Source organism: Molothrus ater, chromosome 6 (assembly GCF_012460135.2).
Source record: "Molothrus ater isolate BHLD 08-10-18 breed brown headed cowbird chromosome 6, BPBGC_Mater_1.1, whole genome shotgun sequence".
Lineage (NCBI taxonomy): Eukaryota > Metazoa > Chordata > Aves > Passeriformes > Icteridae > Molothrus > Molothrus ater.
This window is the reverse complement of record NC_050483.2, coordinates 38,639,713-38,653,916: the sequence shown is the minus strand read 5'-3', so window position 1 is coordinate 38,653,916 and position 14,204 is coordinate 38,639,713. Positions and strand designations below refer to the sequence as shown.

General features: G+C 38.4%; 1 protein-coding gene across 1 annotated transcript in view; it reads right to left on the bottom strand.

The window, feature by feature from the left end:
• Positions 1–1,536: 1,536 nt before the first annotated feature.
• MIPOL1 (mirror-image polydactyly 1) overlaps positions 1,537–14,204 on the bottom strand; it is a 186,844-nt gene continuing 174,176 nt past the window's right edge. Inside the window, exon 15 of the mRNA XM_036384706.2 lies at positions 1,537–6,484. Within this exon, the coding sequence (XP_036240599.1) occupies positions 6,418–6,484 (67 nt within the window). The 3' untranslated portion in view covers positions 1,537–6,417. The remainder of the gene's footprint in view (positions 6,485–14,204) is intronic.

The following is a 14,204-nucleotide window of genomic DNA, read 5'->3' as shown; positions in this document are numbered from 1 at the left end:
TGTGACCAATTCTATTGGTTCTATTTCTGTTTTACCATATGGAAATGGATCTGCATCTATCATGTTCAGAAGCTGTTCAAACCATGGTGAACTTCTGTCAACGTGGCACTGTGTGGACTTTTGGCCCAAGGTCACCATGAGGGAACTGCCCAACTGCCCCTGATGAGAGCTTCTCAGAAAGGAGAGTGACCCTCTGCAGCTGGCAACTGCCTGGGCAGCACGCCAGAGCAGACACAGCTGTAACACTGTGCTCAGCACTCCTGAACAGGGACTGGCAGGTTTTGAACAAAATATGGTGATTTCAATGAATCAATTCTCAACATTTTACATTTCAGTACAAGTTTCAGGTTAAAACTTCCAGGAAAATAAAAGTGGTGTTCTTTTGGAGGCTGGTTTTTTTTGGGGTTTTGTGTTTTTTGTTTTTTTGGTTTTCTTTTGTGTTTTTTTTTGGTTTTTTTTTTTTTTTTGCTTCATTTTGACTTTTTTCAATTGGACTAAACATTGCCCTTGCTCCTCCTTTCTGACAAAGGAAGGAAAAGAAAACCAATTCCAAGTAAAAAACTGCTTTTCCTTTTCCTCAAGCTGTTCTATTTCATAGCTTTTCAGTCTATTTTCTTTATTGCCTGGCTTTGCACTCACCAGCAAAGTCAGTACTTACTCATCACAGTACATAATAGGACTAAGAGAAAAGCACTGCAGGATTTGGTTCCACTATTACTGTGCTCCATTAATTTTACAATGAAGTCTTGGCTACCAACATAAAATTCTAAATGCTGAAAACACTTCTGGCTTTGTATTTCTGACATTTAGTTGAATAGAGTTACCAGGTACATGTTACCTTAAAATTTATTTTTAATGACAATATTTTATAATTAACAATAAAAAACACATTCTGTACCCAACTTCTTTTGTAGACTATTTTAATAAAAGGATTATAAAATACAAAAGAGAGAGAGACAGGTAACCTGAGATGCAATTTTGGAATGCAAACTTTTAGTTCAAATGTGCAAGCTCAAACTTAACAAATGTTTAAAATATTTGAGTTTGTCAAATGGTGCCAAAATAAACCATGTCTTTTCTAAAGACTACATATTTAGCTAGGCACTGGCAATGTAAATCTTTCAACCATTTCAAGTATTTGTTTAAAAGCCTCCCAGAACGCGTGGGCTCCCAACAAAACTGAAGAATGAAATGTTTAGAACACTGAAGCTCAACAGCTGACTTATAATCGACCTAATATGAGAACACCACTTTGTCTTTTTGAACTTGTGAATACATTTTATTTACCAATGCATGAGAAGAACAAACAGAGAAAGTCCAGTTGTGCAGACCTGATGTGAAATGTTACAGCGATAAGAGTCAGCCCATGAAAGGCTGCGATCGCAGCAAGGGAAACTGCCCAGCACTGATTTCATGTGCCTCACAGCTGATTCTTGCATGGGAGCAAATCTTCAGCAGCAGAAGTTAAGAAGAAGAAAACTCAACAAAACCAACAGGCTTATTCTAATTGAAAGAAATGAAGGCACAGAGAAATCCTGACATTTGGATGGTAAATTCATTTGTGTACATGGATTAAAGATGTTACAATACCTGGTAAGACTATATATGAAATCAGTTTTGTAAAATGTTCCTGATTTGGAATAAACAAATAAATAAACATGCATATGACAACATACTGACATCAACAAACCATTTCAATACGATAGCTTCTTTATAAAAACAGTTTTAATATTCCTTAACATTAATGATTAACTAATGAATTTTACTTTGCCATTAATGCATTTAAAGAGGAACAAAACAGAATTCAGCTATAGGACTCCACTAACAAGACTGAGCTGGCTTTAAACTTTTCAGTATCAGCAGTTTTCCTCAACACAAGTGCAGAAAGCCATGTCACCAGTTTTCAGCTGTGGGCTGCATGAAAAATAGTACTAAAAGACTAAAGGTCCACAGTTCTTTTCTGTTAAAGTTGATTTGTCACAATATTGTTAATTAGTGAGGGCTTAGGGAAGGCTTACTAGGAATATAATTACAGTGCTGAAAAGCATTAATAATGCTCTTATCCCGAGCCAACATGATGCTATTTACATATTTTACCCTGCCATATACCAGAAATGGCTCCCAATGCATAACGTGCTGCAGGATCATCAAGAGAAAGACACAAAATCTCACAGGGGAAGAACATTTCTGAATATCTCTGTTCTATTCAAGACAGCGGGGACCCTAATTTGACCAGTAATTACAGCTGTCACTGTAAGATGCACCTATGGTGAGCCACCTTTTATCATGAACTGTTTTTCCATCAGGAGGGAAATGAATTGCTACTCCTGGTATATAATTGGATGCAATCTCATCTTTCTCACATATATTAGGACAGAAGTGACAATTGCATTTGTCTGCTGTATGGGAGCAGGCTTCATTTCACTTTCAGAGCTCTGCACAGGCATCAATCAGTTCTCAATGAATAAAGCATATGATAAGCCCATTAACCCATGTTGTCATTATCACCTCTTTCTAGTGACCAGAGCAGATTTCCTGCCCTCATTACACTGAGAGGCTAAAGTTAGGCTGGGCTCAACAGGACCAGAAGTTCTGCTGAGGGCACTAAAGGCTGGGCTTCCCCTACTAGACCTATGTGATTTATGCTGTTCACTTCAGCAGGTGAAGAAGTGAAAGTGTTTTGACATTAACCACATAGATACTTTTGCAAACACCCTGGAGGAGCCCAGGAACCTCTTCAGGGACTGCATACCTTTAATGACAGTCACTAAGGAATTTGCCAAAGACCACACACCAGGTTGTTAGCAAGGAAGAGGGAGAACTCAACTGGTTTTGAATCTTTCTACTCTCAACATAGCAAATTTCCCATGGTCCTTTCCAAAGAATAAAAATATTTCCAGCTGAATTTTAAAAATCAACACATCTGATTTAATTACAAATAAAATACATTTATCCACATCTGTAATTTATGACAAAACACCCTAACCTAAATTATCACTGAATTCCAGGCTGCTTGGTGCAAGACAAAAGACAGAGTCAGGAACTATTTTTTCACCTTGGGTATAATGTGTCGAAAGGAAAATTATGGAGCATAACTATAACTTAATTTTACCGAATCAAGTATTACCTGCAATCAGATGTGTCTGACATCAAGCCTGCTAGATGGCTTTTGCATGGCCCATCCTACTTTCCCAAACAAAGCCAATGGACACAAGAGGCTGGAGGTCATACAGTCTGGCTGTAGGAAGCCTGCATTCACAAGATTATTCACTTGGACACAGAAAAACTTGGGGAAAGGTGAGGAGCTTTTGACACTCCAAGGGGAAGGAGGAACTCAGCACATTCATGCGTGGAGCACTAGCCCTGATTTAGTAAACTTGCATTTTCAAAGTAGCAAACAACTTCCTCATAAAAGCTGCCAAGCAGTAACTAATACTTTTACACTGAGAAATAAGTACTTCAAAGTGAAATTAAAACAATGTTTAAGAAAAAATATTTCATTCTCACAGTGAAGGAAAAGATACCTTATTGCCTTACACGGATCTTTGTCCCAGAGGCCATGTTTAACTTAACTAAGAAATCACCTTGAAGAGGGGGCTAATTTGAAGATGGCAGTATTTCATATCACCATATTCAGCTTGGAGATGCTGCTGATACTTTGCTACTTGAGTATTAAAGAGGAGCTGTGAGAAGAGATGGAATAAGAGCTCATGGTCAGTAGGGAATGCTAAATCAACAGGTGACATTCAGTACCCATATATCCTGGGTTATTCAGAAAACAGTTCTGTCTTCATACAGGCTACAATGAACTCTGAACATTACAACTGAGGAAGGAGATCTAGAGTAGTCATTTTGCTACAGAAATATTAATACCAATAAATAATCTGTCACAAATGACAAGTCCAATGCTAAAAATGGTTACAAACAGCAGAGATAAAACAGACAATATCATTGTGACAACCATTAAAGTCACATTTTGTCTATATCTTGAACACTAGGCACAAAACACATTGCATCTTGGTAAAAACACTGCAGAGCTGGAAAAAAAAACCAGATTAGTATGACAAGGCCAATTAAAAACACGGGACAGATCCTTTAAATGAGACTAGGGATTCTCTCTGGAAAAGAGAGAGTGGGGGAAATGACACCAAATATGTAAAATCACATGGGACATGGAAATATGAACAGGGAATGGTTCCTCACCATTTCTCACGTACAAAAACTAGCTGATAGCAAATGAATAGAGCTGGTTCATAAGAGAAAAGGAAGTATTTTTTCACTCAATGCATCATTAACTACATAAGACCTTGTGAAAGGAACAAGTAGATACAAACAATTTTAATGGATTAAAAAACAGGTCATGAAAAAATGCTGCTAAATACAAAGACAACATCTCTGGCTTAGAAAGCCTTTAACTAACAAACTGCTGGGACACCAGTTGGGAGAGTGGCCACTAGAGCTGGCCTGACTTTTTACCCTCTCCTAGGCATCTTCTATTTGTTATTGCCAAAGGTAGTCCTTGGGCTTTGGTCTAGCACGGCATGGTAGTCTTTACATTTTTGTCTTTATTTCTTTCTCACTACCTCCTTACAGCAGAAGTGGTTCAATAGCACTGACTGCTCAGGAGATCTTGTCATCCACTTTGTGCACAAAGCTCAGTGAGGACAGTAGGACAAAGAGCTGTTGAGTCACCCAAAGAGCTGAACAGCAGCACACGGGAGACGGTGAAGGGGCTGGAATCTGGGGGGTGGCAATCCTCTGGTTTGGAAGCATTAAAATTTCTTCCCACTGAATAGGTGTGGGGGAGAGGCTCCAGACTCACTGGCTATCTTAGGATTGACCAAAGGTCAAAAAGGAGCACTTCAGAAGTTTCTAGAAGTGACTTGGGTAAACGTGGCTTGGAGGGATGCTACTTATCTCCCTGCAAGAGGTTAGGTTTGGTCAACTGAAACTAGGAGGGGCTTAAGTCTGCAGCTGAAGAAGGTTTAAGTGTTTGAAAGAAAAAAACAGACATTAAAATGTTTCTCTCTACACCTACACCTAAAATTAAAATTTCATTTTCTCCAGATAGACTGCACCATCACAACATCTGAACAAGCAAGCATTAAGAAGTAAAACCATGTTAACAACATTAAACACAAAGCAAAGCAGAAGAAGTGTAAGCCTCAGGAGCTACATCCACCTTGCCTGAGTTGGCTGCCCCTGAGGAGACAGTAAAGCCCAGCTGGCTGCTGAGATTCTTTATTGAATTGGGGTTCTCAGAGATTACAGCTGCTTTCTTGAGCAGGATTATATGAGTACGGGCTTGACTGTTCATACCGGGAGATGGTGGAATCACAAACATAACTCTAAGTTCAACTGTAATGTATCTTAGAGTCTATAATGTCTGTGTACCCCAAAGTTTCCTCCTCAGCCCTCAGTTTCTCCCCTCCCTGTATGATTCTGTGCTTCAGCCTTTTAGTCCTAGGGCACTTCATGTGTACAAAAAGCTGAGGATTGGCAGTTTAGCCTCAAACCCAACCTGGATGGTACTCCTGCACTGCAGGGCAATCAGAGTCTTGTAGGAATGGGACGAGAAGAGGCAAACACTGAAAAGGTGACTCTTTAATTTATAAGGTGTTTTCTGAAATCTGAGAGCTTTTCCCTCATTTAAAAGGACAGAGGAGTGACTAAAAACAATACAGGAAACTTTTTCCACTGTCTGAGATACTGTACAATGTCACAAGGCTTTCATGTTGCAATTTTTTAAGCTGTACTTCCAGTGAAACCTAAATGTAAATTTCTTTTTAATGTACACTGAAAATGCCATGTACTAGCAGAAGCTATTCAACTGTTGTATAAAGGTATGCATTTATCCTGCCCTTTGATGTAGCCACAGTTACTACCTGCAATTCAATGGGCTATGAGTAAGGAAGAAAAAATATCCACTATACCAGCCAGAGATATTTCTTGAATGTCAACCTACTTTATCAATTAATACATTTAACATACAAATACTGGACTATTTGCAGCCTCACAAATAAAATAAGGGATTTAAATCTTGAAACTGCTTTGCAGCATTTTGAACCTGAAGCCTGCAGTATCTAAAAATTCTATGCCTTACAGCAGACTATAGTCTAACATGGAGAGGACAGACTGTTAAAATAAGCATCTACATAATTTTTCACAATACAGTGTGCCACAATGCATTTGGTTAAAAACAAACACATGTTTGCAGTGAAACATTTTAACAAATCACAGAACTCAGCAGCAAAGTAGTTAAACATTTATGATTTGATTTTATCTCAGCTTGGAATGTCGCTGGAGTGTCCCACTTCTAACAACTGTTTGCTAAGTTAAGGCTTCAGTGTTTACACAGTGCTGAATGAAGCAGCCTGGTCACCAGATGTGAAAGCTTCCTTAGACTACAGCTTTCAATCAGATCACGGTCCTAATGGTCCCTGCTCCAACCTTCTTCCTCAGGACGTCCACCAGCCTTTCCAACCTGAGAGGGGGCAGGGGAGAGGGAGAGGAGAGAAAAAAAAGGAAGCTAATGTTAGGAATGTTCTGGCTGAAAGAGACAGTGTTTGCACTGAACCAAGCTGTCCTGGTGGTGGTCACGCTCAGAAACAAAGCACTACTGTAAAAGACAGACATTAAGGGAAAATGCAGACAACTTGCGAAAAACTTTTTAACCTACAACCCAACCCATCTGCAGCCAGTGATATATATCAACTCACTTTTCCTTTGTAGTGCATGGAGTATCTGAGGTCCCTGTATGGCATTAACACAAAACCCTGTGCAGCAATCCTGTGATACAATATACACTTTGGTGTAAGCAGGACAATTAATTTTTATACTTTAAAAAATATGAGCTGTCCATGGCTCTTGTTAAATGTAGCACTTAAGTATTGTTTCCCCTTAAATAATATCTTGCCTATTATCCAACAGATACTTTTACTGTCCAGTTTATAAATTTATGTCTAAAAGCCAATGTGTTTTATGTAAAAAATTTTTCAAAACACTCAACAAGCCAAGTTTCTAAGGATGTGGATGATGATATTTTGAAGGTGGCCTGCGTGATTCTTGTGTCAATACTACTACAGAAAAATTAACAGTCTAAGCTGCCCAGTCCTCTTACATTTAAGGCACAGGCACTATAAACATGTTCAATCTCACTGGCTTAATTTGATCTTTCTTTTGTTAAAGTATGTAGACAAATGCAAAGGACTAAATTTGTTCATCATTTTGTATCTACACACATTTATCTTCAGCATTCCAGAAATCATGTATTCAAGCTATTTTTTCAATCTGTCTGTATTTTATGGTATCCTTCAATGAAAACTCTCCCACAAATAAACTACCTGTATAAAAGCAGACAGTGTGTAGCAGAACACTTTCAGAGCCACGTCCAGAATATTATACACACAGCTTCCACAATGGATAAACAGAGCTGTAAGTTCAAATAGCTGTATTCATGGTCACAAAGCTGACCATTTTTTCTTATCTTGAAAGACAATTAAAAAAAAATTATACAACATGAGAAAAGCAGATAGGAAATAAAAATAACACAGCTTTATCAAAATTGCAAAATGCATTTTATCTCATGAATGCATTAGTAACTTCAGTGCACGTAAACTAGTCAACATGGATTTATTGCCACAAGTCATGACTAATGTGCTTGGTACGTATTGAAACACTTGTTTTCCAGGAACCACCAAGCACGATGAAGCTACACCTTTCATTGTACTCACCAGGTGACTTAATTCCTGAAATGAGATTAAGAATTCACCACCCAAATGTAATCATCAGACAGCAGGAAAAGTATGTGGAAAGTTCAGCTCATTCTAGCTCTTACACAGGGACTCTGAGGGAATGAATGCACAGGTAAAAAGCTGCTCCTTAGGTAGCAACTGCTGAAAAACTGCTCCTCTCCCTTCAGTTTTCCAATAGTCACTTTTCCTTCTTAACCAACTACTGCATTTCCCCCGGTTTTGTAAAATAACATCTACTGCACTTCGATTTATAGAGGCAGCACCCAAACTGCCATAACTCAGTGCTGTCCGTCCATGAAGGTATAAAATCAGGGATTTCACAAGTTATTTGCTCCTGTAAGTTTTCTCACATGGATACATCAATGTTTTCTGAGTTCTAAGGATTTTAACTCAGTTACTGATCAGTCAGTTTTGTCAGCCTCTCTTATTGGGAATTTTCCCTGTTACATCTGCTGTCAGTCCTGGGCAATTTCAGAAAGCAATGGCAATTAGTTCTCTTTCACTAGCATGTGTATTCAGAAGCACAGCAGCTTTCTCAGCCATTTTAACTCTTTCTGGAGGTCTCTTTCACACTAGCACCCTCTCTAATGTACTTCTAAGACATAAAAGCAATGGAAAACATTTCAAACTGTTTGGACAAACAGAAGGCTTGGGCTGAAAATTGTTTTTCTGGGAGACAGCATAAAACCTGTAAAATCTGAGATCATGGCTTATTTAAATCACTGTTCAGTTAAAAAGAAATATTGTGTGGCTTATACAAGGCAGGGGGTGTGTGTGGGGGGGGAATGACTTCAGTAATTGAGGCTCCTTCTGGGGAAAACAAGTTGGATGTCACAGCTTACACACTGTCCTACAACTGGGTTTAGATGTGCACCACTCTGTGACCAAGCAATGGCACTGCACACCAGAGCAGAACAAGTCGGTGAAGAGCTGCCCATGTTTGAAGAGAAATACCACTGGGATGAAAGTAGCTGTCTTCTGTTTAACCTTGAAACTGTCAGGCTTCATTGAAAATAATGAGGCTTAACAATCATAGTTTCTGCTTTTCAAACGAATGATGACTGAAATCATCAAAATGAGGCATTCCGCACCAAATACATACCATGCAGAGCTTATTTGCCTTTTGTTTCAGTCATATGTGGATTTTCAAATTTATTTATTCTTTATCAGGAGGAAAAAAAAAAGGTAGCAGGGAATTAAGATATTGTACTTTGAAAGAGATTTAAGCAACAACATAAAAGAGAAATGGTAGCAGCTATTTATAAGATAAAATAACAGAGGGCAAAATTTACCCCTACACAGACACAAGACCCAATATACCTCTGAAATCCCACTTAAGCCTACAAAATAATGCTATGCGCTGAATCAGTGGTTAATAACTCTTGATACAGGCCTCAGGGGGCTTTTTGGAATGATAATCCTGGACTCTTTGTTCACCAAGGGCCCAACTCTGTCATCCCAACTCACACTAAGAAACATTTTCTTTGTGAGTAAGAAAAGGCAGCTAAAAAGGCTGTTTGTGCCAGTGAGGTGCTACCTGTGAGGGGTGAGGGTGGCAGAGCCAGCCCTTGTTGATAAGGCTTTGTGCCCAGCCCAGTGGGATGCTGCAGGCAGCTCCCTCTGGAGACTGAGCATTTTAATGTGGAAAACTGCAGTAATAGTTTTATACCTCTAGATCAAAGGTAATTTAACTAGAAGAATGGAAGGTACTGGGAACTAGTCTCAATGTTTGCAGGGTTTTATTCAAAATATGGAAGACATGAAAAAACCAACTTCTGTTACTTTGTGTAATTTCATAGAATTTTATTTAACTGAAAGCAGCACATTTTATTGTATTCTAAGACAAATTCTAACCATTCCAACATTCTAACAAATGAGATTTGCCTTTTTGCTTGTGAATAGTCCTCATAGTGTAAGTTAAATGTGCAACATTACACTTTCTCCTGAGATGTACGCAAGGATACTCACTGAATTTGCATCTCATGAAGCAACTAAATAAGTAATTTAAGAAGAAAGCATCTGAGTTCTTATTTTAGATCAGACAGAAGAATGATAAGGTGGGCAGGCCATTCTGTGGTAGTGCTGAAGGTCCAAATGTGCAAGAACAGACACACACCTTTTGGAATGCTTTACAAAGCCTCTTAAGGGCTCACTCCCCATTCTCACAGATTTCAATTTCTTCCTTAGAAATTTTTGAAAACCGCAGTAGATGACCTTCATTATTCCTTGGTTCTTCAAATACTTCTAGAAAATCTGTGCCTTAACAAATAAATTCTCTCAACAAATGCCCCATCAGCATTTTTTATACAATTATTTTATGCATGCATGCAAAGTGAGTACAAAAGGACATATAAAATACAGGAAAAATCTATGGATTCAGATGGATAGGCACAACCTTGGTTTTATTTCTATTGATTTACATATATCCAAAAGTAAAAAGTAAAAATGTCCAATGCTTTTCAAGATAGATGGAATTTGCATTGATGAAAAGCACAAAGATAATGCTAGAAACATTCTTTATCTACACTACATACTTCTGTAATGCTCCCAGGAAATGGAAAAAATAAATAAAACACACAATTTAGGAAAGGGACACCCAATCCATCATTATTTTTAAGTTAGCAAAAGACACAATGTTAAGAGTCTTGAATTGCAGTGGCTTAATGCTTTCTCCAAACAAATTTGGAATTAAGCAGTTGAATCTGTGTTCTATACAGAAATAAAAAGAATTCCATAAGGGGCTTGCTGCTATGATGTTACAGGTTTAATTATGTCCTTTTGAACATGTTGCTAAGCTTTAAGAAGATCCTCATCTTCAGAGGAAAGAACAGGAACACCTGGACAGGATCATGACTAGGATCATTACTAGGTGAGTCTTACCCAAGACAAATTCTCAACCATTCTCAAATTTTCTTCCAGTTATTTCAAACTGTGTTCCCTTGTCACCTGTGCACACAGCTGTCAATGCCTGGATGGAGAGTATGTTGTTATGTGGAGTGTTCTTACACAGATCCCGAATTGCTTGACAATCTGCTCTGACTTTTAGCAAAGCTTTACTCCTGTGAGTAAAAACAATTTTGGTTTTAGACTTGGTCTCCATAAAGCAGACTTAAAATCCTAACTGACAGAGAAGTTTGCTCTGGGAGCCCAGAAGCTGAACAGATCAGTGCAAGTATGTTCCCTACTACTCTCTACTGCCCACTCCTATGCACATTTTTGGCTTGCTTCTCTCTTTCACACATTCTGCTGAATAAGTCTAGCTCTAACCCGTGGCTTGGGATCAGTAAAAACTGCAACTGCATAAATCCACATGGGTTGGTACATCCTTCCACACTGCTCCACCTTTGGCCAAAGGAACTCACCCCAAAGACAACAGTGGTCTTTACTCCCAAGTTCTGAATATGACAGCTATACAGTCATGGAGTGACCTTCCTGGGAATCATGCCCCAGGAAGAGATAAAATGGGACACCCAACTGACAGAAAAGGGCACCCTTCAAGTAGCCCATGTCCTAATCTGCAAAGCAATATACAGACTAGCCAAAAACAATGGTTTCTACCTGCAAATGGAGGAGTTAAGTGATAAAAACAAAATCGTCCTGGATTTTGAAATGCTATATAAAGGCTTATAAACCTAAGCTATAGCCCTTGGTTATCTTTCCAGTAGATAAGATTAGGCTCAGGCTATGAAGATGGCCTTACTTGCATGATTTCTGGCTTCTTGTGGAATGTGTTTTGCTGACACTAATTCCCTTTAGAAACCAAGCTTTTGAAAATATATTAGATAAATAAAATGCATTGGACAAAAGCACTGCAAGCAGTTTAGCAGTAGAGTTCAGTGAATGGTTGTTTGGTGAGTGTTCATACAAACAAATTCACTTAAATTCATTTAGAATAAAGTGACTTCCTTCCTTTTCCTCTCCTTTCTTTCAGCTTTCCTCTCGGATAAACTTCATGAAATTCTAAATGGCATACTTGTTTTCAGGCATTTTCTGTCAATTCAAGGAAACAAATGACAAAGAGAAGAGAGGCTGCTGTGATACTGGTCTTGCCCAGAAACCAGTCACTTGGATAGGATCATTTACTCAGGAGGCTGGAGCAATCTGGTTCAGCTCTATTATCTGCACAAGGGAACTGGACCCCAGCTGCTTCCCTCTCAAGGGAATAGCACTGTGCTAACACTGGGTGTTGGGGTGGCTTGCTCTCGGTTTCAAAATTTTAGGCTGCTTTGAATAAAATACTTAAATATTCACTGTTTTGAAGCCTGGTGTCAAGGATATGACTTTGCACCGTATGACGTATCTACCATGCTACACAGCCATCACCCTCTTACTCCTGGCTGATTCAGCTAATTTTTAATTACCCTTATTCCTCAATTCAGGTCTTATTTTTTACTACCTCAAAAGCCTGCCTTATTAACAATAATTTTTTATCTTAGTAAAAATCACTGCCCATTGAATTTAATGGTCTGTAACAATTCTTTCATAAACCATCACAGTGATAAAGACTACATGTGGCTCCAGTGCACAGGCTGCCTTCCTCTTCTTAACCAAGTTCCCTCCGCATTTTTTGGATCAGAGTCTGGGTGTCTTTCTAAATGCTGGAGTTCAGCCATGGTTTTGAAACTGATGCTGAGTACAATTCAGTGCCCTCTGTCAGACAAGTGTCTGGACTGACTGGTATTAATGGTCCTTCCTGGTCTTAAAACACACATCTCAGAGACTGATTTAGCAGCATCAATGAGCTCTAAACCATGGTAGACCACAGTGTTGAATCAAATCACTACAGACACCGCTGCCAATTCCTGCCTGCCCAACACTGTTTGTAATATCACTCCAAAAAGTATGTTCCATTAAATGTACTGGCCTTAAATTTGGCAGGGCAAATCATTCTGCCCCTGAAAAGCACTGTCACCAAACAAGCATTCCTATTAAATCCCTTTCAGCGTCTTCTCAACCCAAAAGAGTAATTCTGTATATGATTAAACTTAGAAGCAAATACAGCCAGTTGGGCACTTGACAGCAGACATATTTTAAAATAAGCCTGGCTTACAAAGGCCTTGGCTAAAATATTAAGCTTTTATCTGTGGTCCACAATAACTAATCTTGTCAAACTGTTTGCCCTCTACCTTCTGTTTGGAAGATTATGAGCTAGCTCACCATTACTATTCACCTTGTGCCATCACTAGCAGCAGGAAAACTGAGCAGTAAACACAGTTGGTCTATTTTGACAGCATTTCACCCTACTTTGCATTGATGTAGATTGCTACACATTACAGGATAATACAAAATCAGGACTTTGCTTCTATGCTGGATTTAATGCCACCTTGTGAAAGGTATCACTCCCTTACTTTCAAATGCTTGCTCAGGACAGCATACACTGACTGCCAAAAAAAAAAAGAGCTTCTGAGAAAGAAAAATAAACCCTGAAATAACTATGCTGTATTTCAGTACATTGAAATCTACAAAATCTACAATATATCATAGAGACTAGGCTCTTATTATTGGATGGACCATTCACATCTGAGCATGTGGCTGATATTAGAGATCAAAAATGAACAATAGCTGACATAGAGGATACATTGGCATATTTAAAGTCAAATGATACACAACAGATTATTTAAACAAATCTTCAAATTTCCCCTATCACTCCAGCTTGAATTCAACAGTTTATTATGGCAATTTTATGCAAAGCTTATATTTGTGCCAGAAAAACCTTTTATATACCTTCTTAATAAACTTGAATTAGTTTTAGCACTGACAAGTACTGTTTCCCCACATTTGGTGTCACAGCTGTTCTCTTTTCTTAGGAGAAATCTTGACATGGGAACCTACTCCTTACAGTGTATTCCTTATGCTTCCATGAAGTTTGTGCTGATATGAATAGGCAAGGGTCTCTTGGATTTTCTTGTCAAATACCTTCTGGCAGTCTGTGTCGCCTGCTTATGGAAAACTAGCAGTTTTACCTTATGGTAATATGTCTTCCCCACAGAAAATATTCTGTCATAGTATTTATTCATTCAAAGAATAAATAATGAATAATGAATAATTAATGAAATATTAATTCCTGAAAACTCCTGATGAACACTAGTCCTGCCCCTTGGTAATGATGTTTGATATCATTAGAGTGCATGAATTAGGCAATCTTATTGTGTCTCTGAACTGTTCCTCACATTCTTGAGAACAATACAGTCTCAGATCTGGGTTCTTTATGTCTACAAACATAATAATAATAAAAAAGTATCCTACTGAATTAGAGACTAAAATTGCTGAATATAGAGCCTTTTTCTCTAAGCTTCTCAGTTTGGGCTTTGAACTGTCTGGCAACAGCTCGCCAGCTTCCTTATACTATATTCCACAGAAATGCATTTCAGGAGATGAAAAAAGGACCTCCTTTATTGAGGATTTTGGTTTGTTCTAAATCCATCTTCAGGAAAATTTAAAAGCAACATC